The 27,732-nt window shown below is 36.9% G+C and overlaps 1 protein-coding gene across 1 annotated transcript in view; it reads right to left on the bottom strand.

Moving 5' to 3' along the window:
- RB1 (retinoblastoma 1) overlaps positions 1–27,732 on the bottom strand; it is a 121,945-nt gene that overhangs the window by 65,437 nt on the left and 28,776 nt on the right. Inside the window, exons 7-12 of the mRNA XM_006879496.1 lie at positions 24,256–24,366; positions 20,989–21,134; positions 18,332–18,409; positions 12,918–13,027; positions 11,521–11,598; positions 2,836–2,923 (exon numbers count right to left, since the gene is read on the bottom strand). Coding sequence (XP_006879558.1) covers positions 2,836–2,923; positions 11,521–11,598; positions 12,918–13,027; positions 18,332–18,409; positions 20,989–21,134; positions 24,256–24,366 — 611 coding nt within the window. The remainder of the gene's footprint in view (positions 1–2,835; positions 2,924–11,520; positions 11,599–12,917; positions 13,028–18,331; positions 18,410–20,988; positions 21,135–24,255; positions 24,367–27,732) is intronic.

Here is a 27,732-nt window from a genome sequence, read left to right as displayed (position 1 = left end):
TGAAAAGGGACGCTGTGGGTTTCAGGGTGAAGATCTTCTCTCACTACTCTAAAGGGCCCCTTTGGCAGTAGGAAACACGTAGACTATTATGGAGATTGATTTTGGAATTTAGATGCACTCTTATTGATTGTGCTGTGTGTGCCTTTGAAATTACAGTGCAGCTTCTCACCAGTAGGTCACCAGAGTGTGTTATAACAACAAAAAAAATTTTCAAAATGACTTTAAAACCCAGTAATTTGTCTACACTTCTCTAACAAGACACACTCTAAGGAGAAAAGGAAAAAAATGGTTGAAAAGAAAATAAAAAATGGTTTCCAGTAATGACATTGGCGGTGGTAGTATGAATATTATTCTGTAGCTATTGTGTGGGAATATGTTTTAATTATATCATTCTAAGAATTCTTGGCATGTTTGAAAGCTACAGATGCTGCACAGGTTGGGTGAATTTAAAGTTTCCATAAATTCTACATTTGAAATAAAAAGTATTAGTTTACAGTCAGGACAGTTTTTAATGTTTCAGTACAGTACTGACTACACAATTCACCAAGCCTTAGCCCTTACATAAATTTTCACAGAGTCATAGAGCATTTATAAAAAATAAATTCATCTTCCTATAATCAAACTCAAACTCACTGTTGCTGAGTCGGAACAGACTCCTACCTGACCCTTCAGCTGTTTTTCAGAGGCTATAAATCACATGGGATTCGATTCAAACTACTAGAAGGGCATGGCCTTTGGGGCAGCACAACTCCTACCAACTACACCATTTAGTACAATATACAGTCAAAATACAGAACCTGCTCAAATTTCACAAATTTTCAGACTAAACTCCTTTTTCTCCCTGCACCAGGACCCTACAGTGCATTTAGCTGTGATACCTCTGAGGTCTTCTCCAACCTGGGTCAGTTCTAAGCTTAGCTTTTCCTCGTCTTTTCATGACTTGGAAAAGTTCAAGAGGACTAATTTACTGTAATTTTTTTTTATGAAAAGTTCTTAGCTAGAGTTTGGTGTTTTCTTACCATTAGGCTGAAGTTATAAATTATTTTAAACAAATCTGTGCCAATTTTCTCTTAAAATTCTTTTCTTAATTAAAAAATTCAGTCCATAAAGAGGGTGCCACTGCTTACGGGGCACTGAAATTCTGTTTAGGATGATAGAAAATTGAAGAAGTAGGTAGTAGTGATGGTTTCAAATCATTAGAGCATAATCAATGTCAATGGATTGTACATGTAAAAAATGTTGAGGTGGCAAATATTTGTTATATATCATGGTTTTTTTTAAAAAAATAGAGGAAGCAAACTCAGTAGCATTAAGTATAACTAGTATCTAGTATGAGAATAAAAAAGTTCTTAAATTATATATACTGCATTGAAACAGATAAGGGAGAGAACTGTTAAAAGCAATACATGATTGGGTATTATGGTTATGACAAGAGTCTAGATTGAAGGTTGCATACTGTAGTATACTGGGGAGGGGGGGATTGTATACCAATGAAAGAATTTTTCTTTTACTTTTCAAAGTGAACTGCAGGGTGGAGGGTGGGCAGGGAGAAAAATGCAATGATGAATAAATGTAAATCCAAAATCCCTGTAAACATTCATTAAAAAATAATAAATAAAATTTTTAAAAAAAGAATGAAGAAGTAACAATTCTTAGAGGAAGGAAATTATTTTTGTGTGTATAATAATGATATTGTGTTTATATTTTTAAAAATAATTCTTTTAAAGCTTAACACTGAGATATTGATAAGTGAAATGAGATGCCTCATTTGGTTTCAAAATAAGACAGAGGGGTTATAGATAAAATATGAGCTGTTAATCACTGAAGTTGGGTGTTAACGGAGCTTCACTGGATAAACCCTACTGTTAAGTATGCTTGACATTTTCACAAGAAAGTGTTTATTTTTAAGAAAAGAAAATAGAATCAAAGAAAGACAACACAACCCTACAAGATGATCGAGCAGGACTGCCTCATAGCATTTCCCAGACTGTGAATCTTCATAGAAGTACACTAGCTTTCTCCTTTTTATATGGCTGGTGGGTTTGAACTACTGACCACAGCACTCTCAGTGCTCCTATTCAAAGTATTAATGACTTAAAATATTCACAGCTCTCAGGTGACAGAATCGACAAATATAAAACAGTATAAACAAAACAGCATCCACATCTATTCCAACTATAAAATACCACATTCAAAGAAAAGATCTCACAAACAGCCAGAATAAAAAAAGACCAACTATAAAAGAACAGCAGTTAGAAAGGCAAAAGCCCAATACTATCCACAGTGGGGAAACAGGAAGGAGAAAGACAGTATTTTTAAACTTTCTTTAAAAATTGTGTTTCATTCATGTACATTTATTTTTTGTTTTGGGTTTCCCCCACTCCCTCCCTCTACCCAAATATTTTTAAACTTCTAAGAGGCAGTAAATAAATGCCAACCTAGAATTAGACATTCAACCAAACTATCTTACAAAAATAATGACAGTTATTCCGAGAGAAAAACAAAACGTTGTAATAGTCACTCCACATGGACTCTTAATAAGAAAACTATTAAAAACTTATTGGAAATAATCATTAAAACCTATTTGAAGAGAAAATAAGATTAACTAAGGTGTGAAGTCTAAGTTGTAAAAAGCAATGATAAGCAAGGCAATTGATAAGCATGAAGAAATCTAGAACCAACTTATTAAACAAGAATAGTATTTGAGATTTTTTTAAAAAGGAATAAAATAATGCACAACAAGTTGAATGGGAAACAGGCACCTAAATAAATGCTCAAAATACTAAGTTCTAATTCCAAATTTCTTCACCAAGATATGCAATATTTATAACTTACATTAAAGTAGGTAATCAGAGTTTCTGATGGCTGGTCACTTGCTGTGTTTAGGATCATTATTAATTGCTGAATAGTGTTCATAACAGTCCTAAAGAAAACAAATTGAAAGACAAAGGGTTAAAGGGATGGTGGGGGAGGGGGGAAAGAAATGCATTTGCTCCAGAAGTCAAATGTATCTTTAAACTCATTGTTTCCTGTTTACTGGGGTTGTTTGGTTTTCTTCTTTTTTCACTTTTATTTAAGCCCACAACATATTCATATTCTCTTCCAAACATTTGAGTCATTGCAGCAAAAAGCAAAGCAGAAGGGAAAGCAAAGAGAAGCGAAACAAACTGTCTTTGGTTAACTGAGTCTTAGCCATTAGGCCAACAGACATTCTGGCAGTGGTCTTGGACAATTAAACAAATTCTGTAGTCAGTACTGCTGCCCCTTGGCCACCACATAACATGCTTCCCTTGTTCTCTTTCCAAGTCTAAATCTGCAATACTTTATGGGCAGGTAAGGGGGAAACTTCTCCAAATTATCTTTAAGATGATGACAACTTCATAAGATTCTGTTTGCTGTTGCTTTCAAAGAATTACATGCTATTTCAATCTTTGGGATGTGTACATAATCAGCTTATAGAACTGGTACATTTAATTACTAATAAGATTATATATTCATAAAGAATTTATGTGGTCAAACTAATGAGATTATTTTTAGAATAAAATCTATTAACTGTTCCAAATGGTATTCTTGCCAAAAAATATAATTAAACATTAATAACTTTCAAAGACAAGAAGATATGTAGTAACTAGAGTAATGAATCAAGTTATCCTCCTTTGCAAAGATCTAATAAAAAAAAGCATTCTAAAAGTTTCAGATGGTTTTCAAAGTCACTAGTGTTCAAAAATACAATTAAATGATACCTCCAATTTTACTATGTGTGTGTTTGTGTGTGTAGGTTATGTACCCAAGTATGCAAATTTGGGGGTAAAAAAATACATTTGAGACAATGTTTCATAATAAAAGAATCAAAACATGTTTCATGTCCTGAATCAGGCCTCTCTAAATGGCTCTCTACACTACCTCACCTTTCAGGTACACTGTCACATGCTTTCTCTGCCCCTCCTGCCCACCCCTCTACCTAAGCCATAACTACACAAGCCACAAGTGAACAAAGACCAAAAGACATTTCTCCTTGGTTCTCACACTTGCCTTTCTGGAAGGAGCTGACAATCTTAAAGACTCCCCTAAGACACTCTGTTGGCTTTTGAGGTTTGACATACTAAGCCTTTCTGGTATCACTTCTCGTTCTCCACGGATCTGCCTTCCTAACCCAGTCTGTAAGTGCTGCATTCCTTAGGTATCAGCCTACAACTGCCAATTCTATTATCCACATTAATCACAATGTAAAACTATCAACATTATCCATTTTCAAAACAATATTTTTTATCACCTCATACAAAAACCTAGTGCCTCTTAAGAAATAAACTCTCTTCTTTCATTTTCTGATAATGACTGATGGATGGATTTGTCTTTTGATGCATTTCTTACTTTAGAAACTTCTGTAAGTGGACTTTTATAGTATGTGTCATTTTAAGTCTGACTTATTTCGTATAGCATGTTTTCAAGGCTCATTTGTATCAGAACTTCATTTCTCTTAGTAACTGACGACTTTGGCATTGTATATATTTGCCACATTTTGTTGATCCAGTCATCTGTTAAAGGACACTTGAGCTGTTTCCATTTTTGTCTATTCTGAAAAAATGCTGCTATGAACACTGATGTACAAAATCTATTTGAATCACTTTTTTTTTAAAGAAAAAAGTACTGTTGTTTGGGTAAAAGTTTACAGAACAAATTAATTTCCATTCAACAATTCATGTACATTTTATTTTATAGTATTAGCTGCAATTCCCTTAGTATAACAACAGTCTCCCCACTTCTTCATGGGTTTCCTGTTTCAATTCATCTTTCAGTACTGCCCCTTCTTACCTTCTGAGATGTTTGAGAGCAAATACTTCTCTTTTGGTTGCATATGCTTAAAACTATTCTGAGAGGTATGTTGCCCATAGGTATTAATGTTCACTGTTGGACTGAGAAGTGATTCTGGGAAGGTTGACTGAATTGTGAAGGATGTCTAGGGGCTATACTCTCAGTGGACATCCATCAGTCTCTATAAGATCATTAAGTGTGGTATGTGTCTCTCTTTGTAAGTCATCTTGCTACATTAGATTGCTACTATAGAGATCGCTTAGAAAGATTCCATGTTTCATTTTTGAGGACCACAAAAGGTTGTGCCATTTACATTTTTTCCACATACTTACCAACTCTGGCTATTTCCCATTTTTCTGATAATAATATTTCTCGTGAATGTGAAATGGTATTTTGCTGGGGTTTGATTTGCATTTCCCTGAGGGCGCTCTGATGGCCTAACGGTAAGAAGCTGCGATGCAGTCTTGGAAGCGCGTGGTGGTTCGTATCTGCCAGTTGCTCTGTGGGAGAAGGATATGAGGGAATCTCCTTCTGTGAGATTAAATTGTTTCTGAAAACCTACTGGAGGGTTAGCTATGGGTCGATTTGGACTCAACAGCACATAACAAGAAGAAGAAGAAGCAGGAGAAAGATGGTCAATATCCTCCAGTGCAATTTGCTGCCTCTGAAAACCCACTGAAGGGTCAGTAATGAGTTGGTTCTGACTCGACAGTACACAGTAACAACAATAATTCATTGAATGAAATGTTAAGCACTTGGTTGCTTACCAAAAGGTAGACAGTTCAAGTATCCAGGCCTTCACGGGAAAACCCCTTAGTAATCTGTTCACATAAAGTACAGTGTATAAAATCATATGAGGTAATTTACTCTGTCACATGGAGTCATTATCAGTCAAAAATCAACTCAATTTCATGAAATAACACTGACGAGTGACATTAAACACTTTATTTTCTTACCGGTAATTTGTATATCTTTGAAAAAAATGTCTATTTACATTTTTTGTCCATTTTTTCACTGGGCTGCTTGTCTTTTTGCTGTTCAGCTGTACAAGATTCTTATATATTCGGGATACCAAGCACTGACGGGGTACATCATTACCAGATATTCTCTTCCCTTCTATAGGCTTCCACTTTGCTTTCTTCATAAGGTTCTCTGGTGCACAAAAGTTGTTAGTTTTGATGAGTGACATTTTACCCCTTTATTGTCTTCTAAGAGTTTAATTTTTCATCTTTAGATCTTTAATCCATTTTGAATTAATTTTCATGTGAGGTAATAACAGATACAATTTGATTCTTCTGCTATAAAAACACAGTTGCCCCAGAACCATTTCTAGATAACACTAATCCTTCCCCACTGAATGGGCTTCAGGTACTCTTGTCAAAAATCAAATGATCACAGATGTGTGGGTTTACTGTTCAGTTTTCCATTCTATATTTGGGGAGCTTGGCGATGTACTTGTGTCACTGGACCTGATATCTATTTCTTTTGGGAGTCTATAGTTGAATCATTTTTTAAAATATATATTCTGCCACTCTGCATTTTGATGGAAACTTTCAAAAATAAAAAATAAAAATTGACAACTTCTGTTTTGTTATTTATGATTGGATCTTATTTTAATCCATTCTGACACTCTCTGCACTTTGACAAGAAGCACCTGCCAGTAAGGAAGAACTGACTTCTGCCATTCTACTGTTTATATTATATTGGCTTAGATTTTTTAAAATCCATTCAGCCATTTCTGCATTTTGATTGAAGGACTTATGAATAAGAAAGGACTTACTTCAGCCATCTTAGAATTTGTTTTCAGGTGTCTTACTCATTTTATTTTTTGGTCTTCATTTCCTCTAACACTGCCTTCCTTCCTGTTTAATTGATTTTCTGTAGTGAATCATTTTGATACTCTTCCTTCTTATCTCTTTTGCATATTCCTTGGAAATTTTCTTTGAGGTTACCATGGAGATTACATTTAAAATCATCTTGTATTGAATAATTTCATTTATATTGATACCAATTTCACTTTAGTAGCATATAAACAACCTGCGTTATGCGGATGACACAACCCTGCTTGCTGAAACTGAGGAGGATCTGAAGCGTTTGCTGCAGAAGGTCAAGGACTGCAGCCTTCAATATGGATTGAAGCTCAGCATCAAGAAGACAAAGATTCTTACAACTGGGCCAATTGGCAGCATCAGTATGGATGGTGAAGAGATTGAGATAGTTAACAGTTTTAGTTTACTTGGCTCCATGGTCAACACTCTTGGTACCAGCAGCCAGAAAATCATGAAATGAATTGCATTGGGAAAGTCAGCTGTGAGGGACCTCTCCAGAGTACTAAAGAACAATGGCTCTTGTACATAGGGTTGCTTTGAGTCGCAGGCAATTCTATGGCACATAACAACAGCAGCAGCATATAAAAATTCTGCGTCTATTCCACTCCTCTCATACCAGTTTATGATTTTGTTATCCCAAGATTGGTAAAAACTTCAAGAGCTGCAATTTGTGTACGACATAAATCTGTTAGGGAAAGGAAAAAAAATATTTTTCACTAAGATGAGCAAAAGAGGAGTGTTAAGACTGCAACTTGTCAAAGGCCGAAAATTTCAAGTCTCAGAAAAACAAGGCAGTCTGATCAAGTTCCAGAAATGACAGGTTACACTAGACATCTTAAAGTACATTTATAATTCCTTCTAAAGCATTTGTCATCCATGATCAACACTCTCAGCACCAGGAGTCAGGAAATCAAAGGACGAACTGCATTGGAAAAGTCTGCTGTCAGGCACCTCTCTAGAGTACTGAAGAGTAACGCTGTCAGTCTGGAGACTAAGGTGCATCTGATCCAGGTTATAGTCCTTGCAATTACTTGCTATGCATCAGAAAGCTGGACAATGACCAAGGATGACAGAAGAAAAATCAGCACCTTTGAGTTGTGGTGCTGGAGGTGTGCTGAACATACAGTGGACTGCAAGGAGAACGAACAGGTCTGTCCTGGGGAGGGTGAAATCAAGTGACTTTTGTGGCACTGAAGGTGTGTTGAACACACAGTGGACTACCAGGAGAACAAACAGGTCTGTCCTGGAGAGAGTGAAACCAAGTCACTTTGCTTTGCTTTCAACTGTCTTCAGAATTTCTTGTAGGGCTGGTCTGGCTACAATGATCTCCCCCAGTTTTTGTTTATCTGGGACTGTTTTAATTTTACTCATTCTTATAGGACAGCTTTTTTCTGGATATAGAATTCCTGGTTAGCAGCTCTATTGTTTTAGTACTTCTGGTCTCCACGCTTTCTGAGAGGAAAGTAGCACTTATCTTACTGAGGATCCCTTGGATGTGATAACTTGCTTATCTTCTGTTGCTTTTAGGATTCTCTTTATCTTTGGTTTTTAAGCATTGACTTTTAACATGTTTTGGTGTGGACCTCTCTGGGTTCACTCTCTTTGTAGTTCAGTAAGCTCCTTGGATTTACAGATTCTTGTCCTTGGTCAAATTTTAAAATTTTCTGTCATTATTTCTTCAAATAGTCCTTCTGTTCCTTTATCTTTTTTTCTGAGATTTCCATGATGGAGATGTTGGTTCTCTGAATGATGTCCCACAATTACATTAGGTGTTGCTCTGTTTTCTTTTATCTTCTCCATTTTTGCTTTTCAGATGCAATGATTTTATCTATTACTTTATGCTCTAGTTTATTATTTTATTTTCTCCTTCCAGCTTAAGTATGCCAACTTTGGTGATTAAATTCATCATAGCTTTAAGTATGAAAACTTCTAATAGTGTTTGTTTTAAAAGTATCGTCTCTTTGTTGACAAGTTCCATTTGTTCCGGTATTGCTTTTCTGGTGATTTTTTTGTTCATTTTGATGATTTCATTTCATTTTTTATTATAACTAATATTGTTGTTTTGAAGTCTTCTAGTCTGTGCAGCATACAGGTTTCCTTAGGAATACTTTTTATCACTTTCTTATTTTTACTGGCCATCTTTCTTTGTTTCTTTGTATACTTTACATTTTGTTGTTGTTATTGTAACTTAGATATCTCAATATTATAATATGGCTACTCTGGAACTCACATTCTTCCACATTCCAGGGACTTCATTTATTTTTAATTATTGAAAGACATAATAGTCCATTTACACAGGGACTTCTTATCTGTTTCTTACAAGGACTGTCCGTTAAGACATGCATGGACACCAAGAACTCCCTAACTAACTAGTTTTAAAACAAAATCTGAAAGCAAAATACAGAAAATATCGAACTCTCTCACTGCTCAAGATCTGTTATTGTTATTTAACGAAGGCTACAGTCAACTAGTTCGTAATTCTTTTCACGTTATTTTGCAGAGTGTGTGTTCCAGTGTTGTTTTCTCTATAGACAGTTAGTGGCCTGAGGAATGTCACGCAGGGAGAAGGCACTGCAGGAAGGCTGACACCACTCTGTCATCTACACTCTTCTCTCAGGGCACTGATGGACCAACTCAGCTGTGCAAACTGCAGAGCCAAACCTTGGAAACCTCACTGCCCACCCCTGACATCAGCCGGTCACTGTGCACACACAGGCCACAATGTTCGTCATAGTGGGGCTGAGGAATGGAGGTCGGGGGAAGGAGCAGTCAGCCGGCTGGAGCATTGGCTCACCTACAGAGGATGATCAGCCTTTCTCTTTTATCTGGTATTTGCTTGTTTGGTTGAGTGTCTGGTCGGGCTCCAGAATTCCAGAACCGTCGCTTCAGTTGACTCTTCTAATCCCATTATTGTTTTAGTGGAATGATTAACTTCTAAAAATCCCTATTTCACCATTTTGTATGGCATTTCTCCAGTCCAAAGATTTTTGACTCACTATATCTTTGGGAGCAGGGTCTGGTCAAACATACTTTGAAAAACTTCTCAGATAAATCTAATCTGTGCCATGGTTAAGCAGCACTGCAACAGAGACTAACAGAGTATCCTTTTTCTTCCTTAGTTCATTCTTTCACAAACTATATGATAATCTAAACATTCAAGAATCAAATCTGGCATTTCTCTTAACTTGCTTAGTACCCTTACCTGTAGCACAGGCTATACCATATTCAAGGTAAAGTTCAACTTGTGAGGACAGTACACTAGACTCCCAGTCCATTCATTGTACGAGGTCCTTCCTAAACTAGTACTTCCCCCCACTCCTCTCCTGTAATTTCATCTGCCCATTTCATATGCTATCCATACAGAGCTGCTACCAGCTCTCCAGTCATAGTGTGGTTTTATACTTTGAGCCTTTGCATATGCTGGTCTCACTTGCTAATGTGCCGGTGTCCAATTACACAGACCCACTAATATTTCAAAATTCAGTTCATACATCACGTCATAATGTTTCTTCTATGCCATCTCATTAACATGTCCCACAGTTTCATACAACACCGTAATCTGGCAAATGGCAGTAGTAGGTGGGTCCATGGCAGGGAGCACAGACAGGCACTTCTGGTCAGAAGGCAGAGTTTCTAACAGGCTCACTTAGGCCAACAAAGCAAAACTGGAATAGATCTGATTTTTAAAAATTTAGGTGAACTGGAATTCTGTGTAGAACAGGAAAAATGATGGGGTCAAAGACTTGGACTGGGAAACAAAGAAGAGAGCCATTTGAATAAAAAATGGAGCCTTTTGGGTGAGAAAGTACTGTTGGTAGGACAGTGGCCAGTGACACGGAAAGCAGCCTAGTGATCCAGCATCTCTGAGCGAGGTACCACTGCTTCTGACTTCAAATCCGAAGGTTAGACAGTTCACTGAAAGTATGGTCCACAATGCCATCATCATCTGAGGACATTAAATTTCTAGTGAGCTTGACTTGTATTTTCCCGTTCCAGTTATTGCTCAGTGCTAAATTTTAAAAATTTGGATCTGTTCCAGTTTTATCTCCTCAGCCACGACTGAACTGGGAGGAACTCCTCTGAAGATCTAGAAGTAGGTCCACAACAGAGCTGGGTGCCCTGTGAAGAGGACGCAGCTGTGTCCAGGCCCACAAAGGCAACGTCCTGGCAGAGTAAGCAGTACTGTGGGGGCCGATGTGGCTTGTCTTTGGCTGCATCAGCCACCCCACTATACTGATCCTGTGCAGGAGTCTTCCCGCTGGAAAGGCGAGGTCCAGCAGCAGAGCAGAAGCCTCCGGAGCTGTGCAGCGACCATGGGCAGCACGGTGGGAGCCAGAAGCGGAAAGCCAAGCACTGTTGCGAAGCCCAAGCACACACAAAGCTGCCTATGCGCGCTGCTCACAGCAGCTGAGCAACTGTTCCCGACTGAAAGCGGTCCTGGTTGACAAACAGCAGCCTGTTTCCTCAGCTTTATCCTGATGCGTCTCTAACGAACCACCATCTCTGAGAATGGTATGTAAATTCCGTATGGCCAATGCAGTGAATTATCCAACCCAGCAGAGATGCCGGGCACCGTGGGGGAAATAGTGGATAATACAATTGGTGAACACGTTGGAGAGTGGCGGTATGCCTGCCCTCCAACTTACAAAAAACAGCATTCTGTTGATCCTGACTTTTGCTCCTCAAAAACCTAAGTGCTCAGATGCTGGAAAGTCACAGAATTCCTTAAAGACACACAGAACTACATCTAAAGCTTCCTCAGCACACAGAGAGCACTCAGTATACATTCATTCCGCATGAATATATAATGAGACAAAGAAATAAGCCTAAAGTACTAAATAATGATTGTGAGGAAACAAAAGCAGAAATATAATCATACCTAACAGGAGTCTGTGGAGGAATCATACTCCCTTCTTCATTAGTGTTACTTTTCCGTGGTGTTCTCTGCGTTTCAACACTAAATAGCAATCAACAAGTTCATTTGAAAATTCACAGTTTGTCCTTTATGAATTAAAAAAAGCAATGTAATACCTCATAACATCATATAAAGTGGTAACCCAAAAGGCAAAAAGAAAAAAAAATTAAAAATAAAGTGGTAAAGCAAAAATGAAATAATCCAAAAGCTGTTCAAAGTAATAAAAATTGCTCTGTTGTCATTGTTTCTAAATGTGAGGGGTTTTTCCCACTGGATTATGACAAACAGGTACAGCAATCTTTTAAGAATTCTGCTAATACTCAAGCTGTTCAGTATTTTTTAAAAAAATCAAAGTTTAATTTTTTTAATTTATTATGCCTTCAAAAAAACATAGCCAATTAAATAAAATTATGCATGTTTTACTTGTGCTTAATTTCTAAGTTAGGTTCAATATTTTCATTTACATTTTAAAAGATTTCATATTAAAGGCATCAAGTTAAATTACTTTTTCTAACTTTATTATAATTTTTAGTGTTTACTTTCAACCACTTCTAGATTAGGATTGTACATGAGTCAAGAGAAAAAAAACTAAAAAAAAACCCCAAAAAACAGAAACAAAAACAACAAAAAAAAAACCCCAACAAAAAAACCCTAAGAAAACAAGTGTTTTATTAACTCTGAAAAAACAATATATAAATGAAGAAGGCTATTTTAGGTAAAAAAGTAGAGAAAAATCAGACTCCTGCTGCGCATTCATAAGCCATATTCAGATAACGGGGGAAAAAAGAAAGTTCCTATATATAGCAATCAAATTCCCTATCTGTCGGGAAATTACACGATTGAAATAAGTGAATTTTTTCATATCACTGCTGTGTGTGCGCGCGCTGTGTGCTGTCGAGTTAGAACCAACTTCTAGCAGACCATCTAGAGAGTTTTCAGAGGAAGTAAATCACACAGAAAGAGACTGTTCATCTTCACAGCTTTATTGACATTGTTGTTACTGGTTGGTGTTGAGTCTAGCACGACTCATAGTGACTTATTATGTCAATATTATGACAATATAACAATAATATAGTATTATCAATAAAATCACTTGACAGTAGTTATGACTGATATTTGAAGATCATTAATGTACGGAGCTCTGGCGGCCTAGTGGCAAGAAGTTGTGCTGCAATCCCAAAAGCACTCCATTCTAGGCCACCAGCTGCTCTGCAGGAGAAGGATGGCCAATCTCCTCCCGTGCGATAAACTCACTTAACAAATCTAAATGAAATTTATATCTACATAAAAATATTTCCTGCAAAGTGACCCTAGAGATATCAAAAATATATCAACAAGTAAACATAGACCATGCACAATACCTGTCCGAAGAATGAGCCTGAAGAGTTCTGTCATGAGACATAAATAATCTTGCATCTATATCTTTGTTTTTAAGATAAATTTCTTCATATTGCTTAAAGAGGCTATCAAGCTTAAAACAAAATAATATTAAAAAGAAGAAAATAATATTAATGATTATTGGTTTGTGTCATAGATTTAATTAAAGAATTTTTGCACATCCATGTATAATTTACATTGAGTTCACATGCAGTATAAATAAATACTACCCCAAAGTTTAGATATCCACCTTTTCAAACATGATGTCCCACTCCAAGGAATGGCCTCTCCTAGTGGAATTTATTTACTCAATTTATTAGCTTAGTAATTTGTTTCATTAAGGTGGGGGTCAGCAAAGGAGAAGATGACCCTCAACAAGACAGACTGACACTATAACTGCAGCAAAGGGCTCTAGTGTGCCAGAGATGAAGAGGATGGCAAAGGACAGGGCAGGGTTCAGATCTGTTATTCACAGGATCGCTATGAACTCAACTCAATGACACCTAACAAGAACAAAAGTTTAGAAAACAGATCATTTTCTTCATATATAATTTTAAGTCTATTTTATACATGTATACTGTTTATTAGAATTTTATATAGACAAACACGAGTAATGTCACAAAACAGTACTTCAGAATGAACTGATTATTATAACCCCTCAGTTGTCAAAACACTTAAAAACAAACTATATAGCGCTCTTTTAATAATTTCTACTATACTTACTAATAGACAAAGTATTTTCAAACATTTTTCATAAGTTCTCTTGATTATATATTTTGATCATATATAAATACATATATATCTATATATATATTACAAATCTTTTTTTAAACCATTTAGTTTTTTTAAATATCCTTTAGTTAAGTATCTTGGGCAAGCAAATTAGCTCTATTAGTTAGCCCAATTAACAAAGTTATAGGGTTTATTCTGTAGATACCTTTTCAATTGCTAAGATCTGTAAATCTTATACTGATTCCAATCTATGATTTTCTAATTATCATTTTAAAATAAATGTTCAATAGACAACTATTTGGCATGTGTTCTGCTGTAATTTTTAAAGCTAAAGTGTTTCTGACCTCAGAAAGGAATGATATTACTAAATCCAGTTAAATGTAAATTTTTTATTTCTGAAAGTACAATAGAGGAAAAAAGTCATTCAAATTTAAATAAACTGAATCACTGTTCTTACCAGTGAGTCACTTACCACCCATGGCAACCCATGTGTGTTGGACTAGAACTTGGCTCCATGGGTTTTTCAATGCTATTCTTTTTAGAAGTAGATCATTAAGCCTTTCTTCCACAATGTGTCTATGTGACCTCGAAAGACCAGTCTTTAAGTTTGCAGCCAAACATGTTAACCATCTCTACTCTCAAGGTATTCTGTGCCTTATAAGGCACAAATTATTGATCACATATTGATGAGTAGCTATAAGGTTTATCACAAAATATTGGGGAAACTATAAAGTTTCTCTAAGGATTTTTATTACAAGTTTCATCCATTTGAAGGGAAAGTATTATTAAACATGTGTAAGATTCTTTGCAGACTGCATGCCGTGGTACATAACATAGTAACAAAGCTCATTAACATAGCATTTGGTCCTCTTGTCTGCTCAAGCACTGTACCCCACACTGTGCTGTTTGCCCTATATCCCAACCCTAATGAATTTCTTGGAGTTTACAGAATAGATCATACTGTCAGATATCACTTACTGCACCTCTGAACCTAAAATTTCCAATCCTTGGAAATACTATTTATCAAAAAGTTTACTTAACTTAGAAATCCTATTACTGCCAAACACTATTCTACAAAGCCTCTCTGTCTCAGTTTGGACTAGGAGAGTCTTCTCTGAGGTAACACTCTGCATACTTCTATCAGACTCTTGTGGACTCGTGCTCTGTCTCTGTCTCTTTCCACAAGCACCTCAAGATCAATAACTGAGCTACATCTCTGTATTGACAGTACAATGCCTGAAAGATTAAGCACTCAATGATATCTGTTTGAACAAATAAATTAATTCAAGAATTACCAACTCAAATCACAGAATCAGCAGTCTAAGCTTTCTGATTTCAAGCCTCAGTCTTGGTGACTAAGACCAAGGTCTTGGTGACTAAGACTAAGAATTAGGTGCTTCAAAAATAATGCTTTATTGTACTGGAAGTGCTTGGCAGGGCAATACAACAACGTGAGGAAATAAAAGGCATCCAGATCAACAAAGAGGTGATTAAATTGTTGCTATATGCAGATGATATGACAGTGTACACAGAAAAGCCCAAAGACTCAACAACACAAAAATTGTTAGAGTTACCAGGCTAGTTTCATAGAGTAACAGGATATAAGAGCGATGCCCAAAAATCAGTAGGTCTCCTCTACAGTAACAAAGAGAACTCAGAGAAGGAAATCAAGAGAGAAATACCATTTACAATGTTGTTGTTGTTGCTGTTAAGTGCCGTCAAGTCATAGACAACTCATAGTGACCCTATGAATGAAAGACTTGAACACTTATATAACTTTAGTCATTTCTTCATGCTCATAGGGTTTCCAGAGGCAAGCCATTTCGGAAGCGGATGCCATTCCTGCTTCCAAGCTTGTTTTAATCGGGAAGCTCCACCAAACACTTTCCACCATGCGTAACCATTATCACATTTGACACATCAGGTCACAGTGTTTAGCATCACAGCAATCATGAGTTACCTCTGTACAGCAAATGGACAGACCAGTGCTGTACCACTTAGAAGAATGTTTGACCAAAAACAATTAAAACCAGACTCGAGGCCGGCAGATTAAAATCACCCACCTCTGGCTTGGTAGCATAATTTTCTATGCCAACAGAGCTCTCTCTATGTTTAGGGTCTGATGGCTGAAGTGTACCTAACATCTGGATTCCAGCCCCATACCAGAGAACAAATGCATTTTTAAATAGGAGGCCAAATCACATCATCTCACACCCACTGGCGAATCAACATCCCACCTTAATCCTCACTAGAACCAGCAAACAAGCCGTAGAATCCCACTGCTGCAGAGGAATTCCAACCTGAAATCCAGCTCTCCCATTTACAATAGCCAACCACAATTGAGATACTTGGGAGTGAATGTAACTAGAGATACAAAAACCCTATACAAAGAAAACTACACAGCATTTGTGCAAGATACAATAAAAGACCTTAAGAAATGGGAAAATGTACCCTGTTGATGGATAAGATGACTTAATACTGTGAAAATGACAGTCCTACCAAAAGCAATCCACATGTACAATGCAATCCCAATATAGACAGCAAATTAATTTTCCAAGGAATTTGAAAGGGGAAAAGTATAATTTATTTAGAGAGACAAGAGACCCCCAATAAGGAAAACACTTTTGAGAAACAAAAATGAGGTGGGATACATAACACTCCCTGACCTCAAAATCTGCTGCATAGCAGTAGTAATCAAAACAGCGTGGTACTGGTACAATGACACAGAACAATGGGACAGAATTAAGAACCCAGAAATAGACCCAGCTATCTATGATCAACTGATGTTCGACAAGTAAATCAAAGCTATCAAATGGGAAAATGACAACCTCTTCAACAAATGGTGCTGCAAAACTGAACTTCCACCTGCAGAAAGCTGAAACAGGATCCACGTCTCACACTACACACAAAAATCAACTCAAGGTGGACAGAGACCTGGGAGTAAAGTACAAAAACCATAGTGTTCATAAGAGACAAACTGGGAACAAGCTTAGAAGCCCCAGGCTACAATATAAAGAGACTGCCAAATTCAGCCAGAAATGTACAATCTGAAAAGGATAAAATTGATGAATGGGATCTTCTAAAGATTAAATCCTTGTACAAATAAAAAACTTTTTCCAACAGGGTGAAAAGAGAAACTACTCACTGGGAACAAACATTTGGTAATACCATCTCAGACAAGAGTCTCATAACAAAAGTTTACAGAATACTCCTGGGTCTCCACAAGAAAAAGACTGATAACCAATTATACAATGGGCAAAAGATATGGAAAGAATATTCACAGAGGAAGATATTCGAATGGCCAACAGACACATGACGAAATGCTCAAAATCACTGGCAATAAGAGAGATGCAAATCAAAACCACTATGAGATACCATCTCACTCTAGTGACAGTGCCAAAGTTTAACAGGACAGCAAGTAATAAATGTCATTCTGGAAGGCAGTTTGGCACTTCCCCAAAAGCTGAACATAGAAATTCCATATGACCCAGCTATTCCACTACTTGGAATATACCCTGAGAAAATGAGAAGTGAGGCAAAAAAACTTGTATACCAATGTTCATAGCAGTGTTATTCACCACTGCAAGAACATGGAAACTGCCCAGATATCCAGCCACAACAGAATGGATTGGGAATTTATGGTACATCCATATAATGGAATATTACACAGCATGCAGGAGCAATGATTTTGTTAATTATTACCTACCTTGAGAGGGACTGGAAAGCATTATGCTGAGTGAACTAACTAAGTCCCACAGGACAAATACTGTATAAAATCATTATTGTAGAATGAGTATACAGATCCAAGTCGGGGGCGGGGGGGAAGAGTGGAAGCAAAAGAATGAGAACATGCGGGGGAAGGGATTAACCATGGGGTTGTACAATTTGATGGAGGGGGTAAGGGAAATTGGAAGAATCTGGTATAAAAAACAATGTATTCAAATTTTCTAAACAAACTAGTATAAAATTTTTAAAAATCATAAAAAATAATGCTTTATTGTTGGGCACTTTTCCCTCTTTCACCTAACTAGCCTTTTCTCCACATATCTCATATTGCCACCATAAGTTCTCTGCTATTCCATTCTCATTGAAGAGAAAGATATTTATGGCAAAATATAAATGATGTTTACTTGCCCATTCTATATTAAAAAAGACGTAGGGATTTGAATATAAAAAACACTCAATATAAATTTGGTCTTTGAATACCACAGAGTCATAAATAGACTCATCGCTGACTCTCCAGCAGGTTTAAGGTGCTTTAAGTCACATGAGTGATGACTCTCCATCTTTCTCTTACAGAGCATCTATCTGGTAGACTTGAATTGCATGCCTTAAGGTTAACAGTGCAATAAATATAGAACATATGGTACATACAATTAAGCATTTGACCACTGTCCAAATGGTTAACAGTTTTAGTACACCTAGAGGCACCTCAAAAGACAAGACTGGCAATTTGCTTCCACAAGAGCGCAGCCTTCAAAATGCTATAAAAATGTTCTACTCTACACACATGGAGTCACCATGAATTGAAGCCAACACAGCCATCAACAACAATACTAGGCAAGATAATAAACAACAAAGTAATCCTCTTAAAAATTTAAGACAGCTATTTCCTACTAAAAGTCATACACATACTATATTTCAATCACGTTTTCTTTCAGATTACCTCTGGAAGTCCGCTAGGATCAACAATTCCAAGAGAATTCATAAAAGGTATGAAATTCTTGAAATAAACATTTTTCACCTGAAAAACAGAAAATAATCTTTAAACCAAAACAATCTAGATCCTATATTAACACTAGAATGATATTCTGACATTATTTTGATCAATGAGATAAGCTAATATGATATTTATAATCAACAACTATTTACTTTTTCATTTACATGAGAGAATTCACGTTGAAAATGGAGATGAGGTCTGAAATTGCTAATGATGTAGGATTAGGTGAAATAACCCATTGAAACCAGCTTTAATATATACATGATAAAAGGATGAGAGATATAAAGAAATAAAGCAACTTGACCAAGTTATATAACTATAAAGTATGAACTTTAACTTTTGAAGATTTTAACAAAATTTTTATTTGTTTAACAAAATTTAACAGATAGTAAATTAAAACCCAATCTGTCTACCACCGAAGCCAGGGCTCTTTTCACTTCTCTACAGTGCCTCTGATTTCCCCCCAAAGCACATCTCAAGCTACTTTACACACACATCTTCAGATGATATTACAATAGGAAATACCAGTTCAGTGTTTAAGGAAAAATATAAGATAATGAATTCTTACTAAAACCCAAAATAAAACCCTATAATTAATTTGGAAGCAGGAGTGGCATCCACTTCCTAAACAACATGCCTTTAGAAACTCTAGAAACTTTCAGAAACAATAGTTATCAAAAGGCTTCAAGTCTTCTGTTCATAGGGTTGCTATGAGTCGTGCTTGTCTCAATAGCAATCAACAGCAACAACAATTAATTTCAAAGACAAATATAAAGGTTCATGGAATTATTTCATACCAATTAAATAGGTAGTAAAGATCATACTTTAAAAAACCTGCACTTACTTTCCTAGTTATCCTATACTTTCAAGTCTTACAGAATCTTAAAGAACTAATTTGTCTTAAACTTCCTTTCCCATATTTGGAATCTACATTTATTAAGATGTTGTTGTTGTTGTTATCTGCCATCGTGTCACGTGCAACTCATAGTGAACCTATGTACAACAGCCCTAAACCCCACTCTATCCTGTGCCAATCGCACTGTCGCTGACACTCCCATCCCGATTACCCCAGTCACTGAATCAATCCACCTCATAGAGGGCCTTCCCCTCCTGTGCTGTCCCTCCACCCTACCAAGCATGACGTCCCTCTCCAAGACCAGTCCCTCCTCACAACATGTCCAAAGTATGTCAGACAAAGCCCCAGAATCCTTGTCTCCAAGGAGTAGCCCAGTTTAACCCTCTCCAGGATGAACCTGTTTGTTTTCTTAGAAGTCCATGGTAGCCTCAATACTCTTCTCCAGCACCACAGCTCAAAGGCTTCAATTCTCCTTCTATCCTCCCTAGTCACTGTCCAACTCTCTGATGCATAACAAGTGATTGCAAAGACCATGGTCTGTATCAGATGCACCTTAGTCTCCAGAGAGACACCATTGCTCTTCAGTACTTTGGAGAGGTCCCTAACAGCAGACTTTCCCATCGCAATATGTCTTAATCGTACACTTAGTACAATTAGTACATATATATTTATGTATTATTTTATTTAAATTGTTGATATTAACAAAAGTAGTGATAAAAACAAATATCTCTGGATTCATTCTAATAAAAGATACAGTTGCCGCATTTCATACAGTTATCTGGTGGTAACTGTGAAAAGCTCTGGTGGCCTAGTGGCAAGAAGCTGCACTGCAATCCCAAAGGCCCAAGGTTCGAAGCTCTTCTGGAGAGGGATGGGCAATCTCCTCCCGTGCGATTAACTAACTGCCTCTGAAAACCCTCTGGCAGGTCAGTATAGATCGGTTCTGACTCTAAAGTATACAACAACAATTGCGATAAACAAAAATCTATGAGACACACAGCATGGTCAAGTGAAAGGAGAATTGAGGTGTTCCAAAACTTAGTTCCTCACTCATTGCTGTTGAGTCAGAACTGACTTAGTAGTTAATGCTCCAGTGGTTTTTCAGAGGCTATGAATTGCATGAAAGGAGTCTGCCAATTTTTCCATGCAGAGCTGCTGGTGGATTTGAAATGTCAGGAAACTCCAGCCTTTGGGTGAGTAGCACAACTCCTTACAGACTACATCACTAGAGGCTGTGTACGTATAAGTAAAACAAGACTGAACACATTATTTAAGATTCATTCCAGTTTGCATACTCCAGATTCCGTGAACATTAACCAGTTCTAGTATTCTCATGTATACTCTCTATCAACCATTAGCATCTGGTATAATATTGAGAAAATGACAGTAATTACAGCAGGTGGAACAAAATTTAATGCTGGTGTCAGTTATCACTAAACCACAACATTAGTGTTTTCCTGGTGAGATACATTAAGAGGTCTCTCAGTAAACCACAGAGGAATAAAAGACCAGTACATTTGAAAACCATTTTAACGATGGTATTCAGTGACTCCAGAATGAGGAGGGTGCTTTTTTGAAAAAAATCAAAGCAATTGAATATAAAACTGAATTATTTTGTAAATACTGGTCTACTGCAAGAATCAGCATTAATTCTCAAAGGCACACTCGTCAAAAATTTATATATTGCTAGGTAGAATGTATATTTAATCTACTTTAACAGTCCTTAAAAAGCATTAGTTTATATTACCTCTTCTACATTGCATTCATGTGCGAGGCAGAGAATTTCAATAACTCTTGTATCATTTTCCATCTGTTTTGCTGTCCGGGGACTCCGGATATTCTGACCTCTTCTTGGTGTTCTTGGTGAGCCATTAACAGGGATCACAGCTGTTTCTGTAAAAAGAGGGAAAATTAGATAAGAAAAATTATATACAAAGAATTATGAATTTATGAGGTTAGAAAGAATTTTGTTAGCATTCTGTTACTCTTCCATATTACCGGTTGTTACAGAATCAACTGATGGCAAACCCCATGTGAGTCACAGTATAAATGGGCCTAAATATGCAAAATAACACATCTGCTAACACAACAATTTCTACATTTGACTGACACTGATTACATTCTTCATGTTGTTTAACCTTTTATCAATATCATGTTACATCATCCCATCAGAGTCCCCTAAACAAAACCTTCCTTTCCTCCTCCATTCCAACATTGGAATATAACCAATAACTATAACTTATAACTTTGGTTTCTACATATTTGCTTATTTCATATTTGCAGGGTTGTATAGTTTTTGTCTTGTTATAAATCACTCAGCATGCTTTCAAGATTCTTTCATGTTAAAGCATGTATCTGGGTTTCATTTCTCTTTATAGCTGAGTACTAGTCTCTCACCATATACCATACATATTCAAGCTGTATCCTCAGGAAGTAATCCAAGAATCTGGACTACATGGGGGGCAAAGTAGGCATGAAGATTAGAGGAAGACTCATTAACAACCTGGAATATTTACATTACACAACTTTATTTACTACAAGTGGAGAGGAACTGAAGAATTTACTAATGAAAAGACTGTAAGCTTCACAATCAACTTACATAACGAAGATACCAAGGATTTACCTTTACTTTGATATACAATCAACACTCATGGAAGCAGTAGTAAAAAAACAATCAAATGACATATTGCATTGGACATACTATTAAAAAATCCTCATCAAAATACTTTTTTAAAAAAAGAGAAGTAAAGATGTCAGCTTGAGGACCAAGGTGTACCTGATGCAAGACATGCTATTTTCAACTGCCTCATATGCCTGGGAAAGTGGTCAGTGAACATGAAAGACTGACAAGGCGATGCCTTTGAACTGCAGTGTTGGTGAAGAGCCCTGAAAACACATGTACTACCAAAGAATAAACACTCTATCTTGAATACACAACCAGAAAGTTCCTTAGAAGGGGATAGTGATATCGCATTGAAACACACGAGGGAAAGAACTGTTTAAAAAGGATATATGAATGGGTATTCATATCATTACAGAAGTCCAGAGTGAAGGCTTCCTTGGTGGAGTGGACTTGGAGGAAGGGATTTCATAACAATGAAAGTTTTTCTTTCTTTTCAAGGAGAGGAGTGAGTTGGGGGGAGGAGAGGAGGGAGAAAAGTACAACAGTGAATGACTGGAAACCCTAAGTCTCTGTAAACTTTCACTAAAAATTCTTTTTTAAAAATTTAAAAAAAGAAGGGGATAGTGAGACTTTGCTCACATACTATGGCTATTTCACAGGGACATGCTGGAAAACAACACAATGCTTTGTAAAGTGGGGAGGTGATGTGAAAACAAGGAAGACTCTCAATCATGTGGACTGATATAATTGCTTCAGCAATAAACCCCATGATAGAAATTATTGTGAAGATGGGTGTAGGAATGGGCAGTGTTTAGTTCTGTTGTACAGTTGCTATGACTTGAAACTGATTTGACTAAAGCAACAGCAATATTCCATGTATGCATGATACCCCAATTTGTTTACTGATTTATTGATAGACATATCCATTGTTTCTGTTATTTTGGCTACTGTGAAAAGTGCTGTGGTCAACACTAGTATACAGGTTTGGTTTGTGTTTTCACCTTTACTTCTTCTGGGAATAGTAGGATTGCTGGGTCAAATGGTAGCTCTATATTCCACATTTTGAGAAACTGCCATTTGATGTACCAGCAGTGGTGAGGGTTCTAGTTCACAAAGATGAGTTAGGCTCAGTCTTTCACTTACTTCAATACTACTTGGATATTTGTATATTTGATCTATCTCCTTTATGATCTTTAATTGTGTTATTATAACTTTCATAATTTCAGAATAAATTAGTCTATTCCTAGTTAGTTTTCTATTTTTCTGTATTATAATAATTAATTTTAAAAGCAAAGAAATTCCATTTTTGGTGGAATGTATTGCTCTTTGCCTAATGTTATTCTAATGATTTTAATGATAGTTGCTCTTTTATTTCCTCTTTCATCACCCACTGGAGTAGTACCAATTACAATTTATACAAAAGAAAAGTTAGTACCACTGTCACGATAGCATCCAATATTAATAAAAACTTAATTGAGCTCCTGTCCCTACAGAATAGGCCATTCATTCCTGTGAAACTGTATTCATTTCTGTGCTTTACCAGCTCTTGGTTTTCTCTTTACTAGGAATGTCCTTCCTCAATTTTGCACAACACACAAATCCTAACTTCTCTCCAACACTCAAAGACTATGTATAAGCTTCAGTACGAATTTTATTTCAACATAAAGAAAACAAAATTCTCACAGGCAGCATCATAATAAACCTACATACTGAAGATATCAAGGATTTAACTTTATTTGGATATACAACCAACACTCATGGAAGCAGTAGGGGGAAAAAATCAAATGTTATATTGCATTGGACAAAACTGCTATTAAAAAGCCCTCATCAAAATATTTTTTTAAAAAAGTAAAGATGTCCTCTTGAGGACCAAGGTATACCTGATTCAAGACATTCTACTTTCAACTGCCTCACATGCATGAGAAAGCTGCCAGTGAACATGACAAGGCGATGCCTTTGAACTGCAGTGTTGGTGAAGAGCTAGTTAGTTGGAAAATGTTCTCCCTCTTGTGAACTCTAATACATCTGCTGTCTATCAGGTACTCTAGTTATCTGCTTCTAGAACTTACCTTTATTACGATTCCTTAATGCTACTTGAGGGCAAAAAATTAAGTCTATTTCTTTCTTGCCATCCTCTCTGGTGGCCTAGTGGTAAAAAGCTGCACACTCAAGGGCACACAATTTGAATCCATCAGTTGCTCCACAGGAGAAGGGTGGTCAATCTTCTCCCTTGAGATTTACTGCCTCTGAAAACCCACTGGAGAATCAGCCATGGGTTGGTTCCAACTTGATGGCACACAACAATTCATCCTAGAACCATGCTCGTACCTCAGAGATATTCAATAAACAACTGCTGAATGACAAAGTGAAAGAAGTTATTTAAATACTTACTATATGGTTCTTTAAGTATTGAAGGTGGTGAGAGTTTGATATAATAGTCAAGGACACACAGCATTAACTGAAATGAGATCACAAGGTCATCTTCCATTTGGAGTACTTTCCCTGAAAAAAAAATTCACATTTTTAAAGTGAGAACTTCAAGGAAAGGACAATTATGGATATGGGTATATATCTAGCACACATTTATTCAATAATCATTAAACATGTTGAAAAATTTTAATTAAAAATTAACATCTAACATTAACTGTAAAAACCAAAATTAAAAATATATAAAGTCCTGAAGTTCTAACGGAAGTAAAACTCTACCTGATGGCACAATAGTTCAGTAATTGCAGCTAACAGAAAAGTCTGAGATTAAAATTCGCCAGCTGCTCCACTTGAGAAAAGACCTGAAAATCTGTGGCTTCTTTAGACAAAGCAGCCTCAGAAAACTTATTCTTCAGTTCTTCCCTGTCACAGAAGGTCAGAATAAGATGGCATCAACTTGACAACACAAACATGACTCTATTTACTTTGGGTTTTTTCATATTTTCTTTTTGTTGTTGTTGAGGACATACACATAACAAAAACATAAACCACTCTGACAGTTTCCACGTGTACGACCCAATGACATTAATTACATTGTCAGAATGAAACCATTCTTATGCTCCTTCTCTGAGTAGGTCCTCACCCAAACATAAATTCAGTACCCTTTAACATTCCTAACTATTCTTTCAAATTACTGTGATCAGTTTGGTCCCACATAAATAGGTCTCTCTAGGCGCTCCAATGGGGTAGTACATTACATGTTGCATAACTAAGCCTAAAGGTCAGAGGTTTCAATTCATCGCTGTTCCACAGGATAAAGATGGGTAGTCTTCTCTTGAAAAGATTTATAGCCTCAGCAACCCAATGAAGAGTCACTATGTTTGGAAACAATTTTTGGCAATAGGAAGACAAAGGGTAAACAGATCTTAAAAAAATATAAGGTTTAACATAGTCCACAAAGGACCATGTCCTACATCCTATTTTGGCAATAAGTGTTTGGTCCCTCTCTGTTCAGAACAAAAAGGAGGGAGGAAAAGTAAAGATGCATAGACAAAATTAATCTGAAGAATTAAGGGGTCATGTGAACCTGAACGTCCATGACGCTGAGACCAGAAGAACTAGATGGTGCCCAGCTACCAGCAGAATTTCTTGAAGAGAGTGGGAGAAACTGTGGGTCAAAAGTTTAAAAAACCCCACCCTAAAAATGGCCAGGTTTATTGTTCCTGTTAAGACTGGTGGAACCCTAAGACTATGGTCTCTAGTCATTCTTCAAACCTGAAACAAAACTTTGTTTTGGCTTTAAGCCAAACAACAGGCATTTCTTTCTATCAGGGGAGCAGTAACACCAGAGGGGGGCACTCACTACTTAGAATAACCAACTGTATTAAATAAAGAGGCAGCATTTCTCCAAGGTTAAAGCCCAGAAGAAGGCAGGATAGAGTAGGATAGATGGATTAATGGAAAGTTTAAGGAAAGGGAAGAGTATAGTTACACTGTAGGTACTGTAATTAATACATTAAAAATGTGCATAAATGGTTAAATGGAAAGCCAATTTGCCTGTAAACATTCACTCAATTAACAAAAAGAAAAAAAAATATTTTTAAAAGAGCATAATGCTCACAGCAGATACTCTTTACTTATGATTTTTAAGAACTCAGGAGATAATCATAGACCAACATTTTTGGAAGTTCACTTAGTCCCCATGGATCCAGAACAGCAGTGGTTCAAGAAAATTTGAATTTCTGTTCCACATTTTCCTATTTTGAACAGGACTCTTCTATAGAATTTTTAATCAAAATGCCCAGTAATGGCAGTCTCCTTACAGAAGAGACAATTAGCATGGAGCCAATTAGCACATTTAAATTCCTCCTCCTACTCCTGACTCTTCTTTTTCTCTTATTTCAGCTAAATAGAAAATATGGGCTGTGCCTTGGACGGCTCTTCGGAAGCTTTTAAAACTTTAGGTACTTCTCAACGGATTAGGAGGTAAACCAGAAGCACTAAACACATTATTAATTCAATAAACTAGGATGTGCCATGTAACCTTGACCCTAAATGTCCAAACCAAAGAATCAAATTCATGAGATACTAGGTTGAACACAATTAGCAACAGAAGCTGTAATTTTTCTCTTTTTTTAACCACTGGTGTGAATATACAGCTCTGGTGGCCTAGTGGTAAGAAGCTGCACTGCAATCTCAAAGATACACTGTTTGAATCCACCAGCTGCTCTAGGGGAGAAAGGCAGGAAATCTTCTGTACCATTTACTGCCTCTGAAAACTCACTAGAGGGTCAGCTGTAGTTTGGTCCCAACTCAGCAGCACACATGATAACAACATACAAAATATACTTATCCTAATGAAACATAATTATTACATGTCTGCTTACATATTCTTTTTTAAGAAGTTCCATTTGACTCACTCTCTACCATCTAGATATTTTCTGTCTGCTAAATTGATAATCACCCAACAAATATTGAAGGTAAAAACTTGATGGGAAAACAGATAAATATTTACAAGGTAAATTTGTATTTTTAAAAAATCTTTTTTTACAAGGTATGATGCAAAAATAGGTTTGTAACATGTTCAAAAGGAAGTTATCACAGAGGTAAGGAAGTATCACTGAGGTAAGAAATGGTACCAAGGACTTCTAGATAAAAATAGAGTGAAATCAGATTTTAAAAAATCTTTCTTCTCTACTACCTAATAAAATAAGAAAGAGAAAAATGCACTGGTTAAATACTGGTACCAATACTGACTTTGAGAAATAATCTACAACAGGTTCAGGGTGCTGTGCAAGCGGCTCAGCCATTCAGGCCACATGACCAGGCTGATCCAATAGTGCTTGAGGGATCAGAAGCAGAGAGAGATGCTATTAGAAGTGCTTGGCAGCCCCCTATTGGTGAATCACAGCATAGGTTCTTAGAATGTCCAGCAAAGCCCTGTATCCTCTGCAGTTAAATGCTCTTCTTTCTAAAAAGAGCTTTTTAGGTGCTGTGCTGCCAATCCAAAGGCAGGGAGTTTGAATCCTAGGGACAAAGATGCCCTACAGATTTTCTCCTGTATGGTTTACAGCTTCTGAAAATCCACTGGAGAGTCAGCTGTGAGTTGGTTTCTACTTAACAGAAATGAGATGGGAGGAGGAAGGGAAGGAGGGAGGGAGACAGAGTGAGAGAAAGGGAGGGAGGGACAGAGGGAGGGAGGGAGAGAGAGGGAGGAAGGGACAGAGAGAGGGAGGGAGAGAGGTAGAAAAGAAGGGACAGAGAGAGGGAGGGAGAGACGGACAGTGGAAGGGAGGGAGGGAAGGAGGGGGGAGAAAGAGAGAGGGAGGGGGAGAAGGAGGGAGGGAGAGAAGGAGGGGGAGGGAGGGGGTGGGAGGGAGAGAGCGAGAGAGAAACACTGGGCTTTATTAGAGACTGAACAGCTAACCATGGGCCACCAAA

The sequence above is a fragment of the Elephantulus edwardii genome, unplaced genomic scaffold (genome assembly GCF_000299155.1).
Source record: "Elephantulus edwardii isolate Elephantulus edwardi_28Jun2011 unplaced genomic scaffold, EleEdw1.0 scaffold00004, whole genome shotgun sequence".
In the NCBI taxonomy this organism is placed as follows: Eukaryota; Metazoa; Chordata; class Mammalia; order Macroscelidea; family Macroscelididae; genus Elephantulus; species Elephantulus edwardii.
The sequence above is the reverse complement of the archived record's forward strand: the minus strand, read 5'-3'. Positions and strand labels throughout refer to the sequence as shown.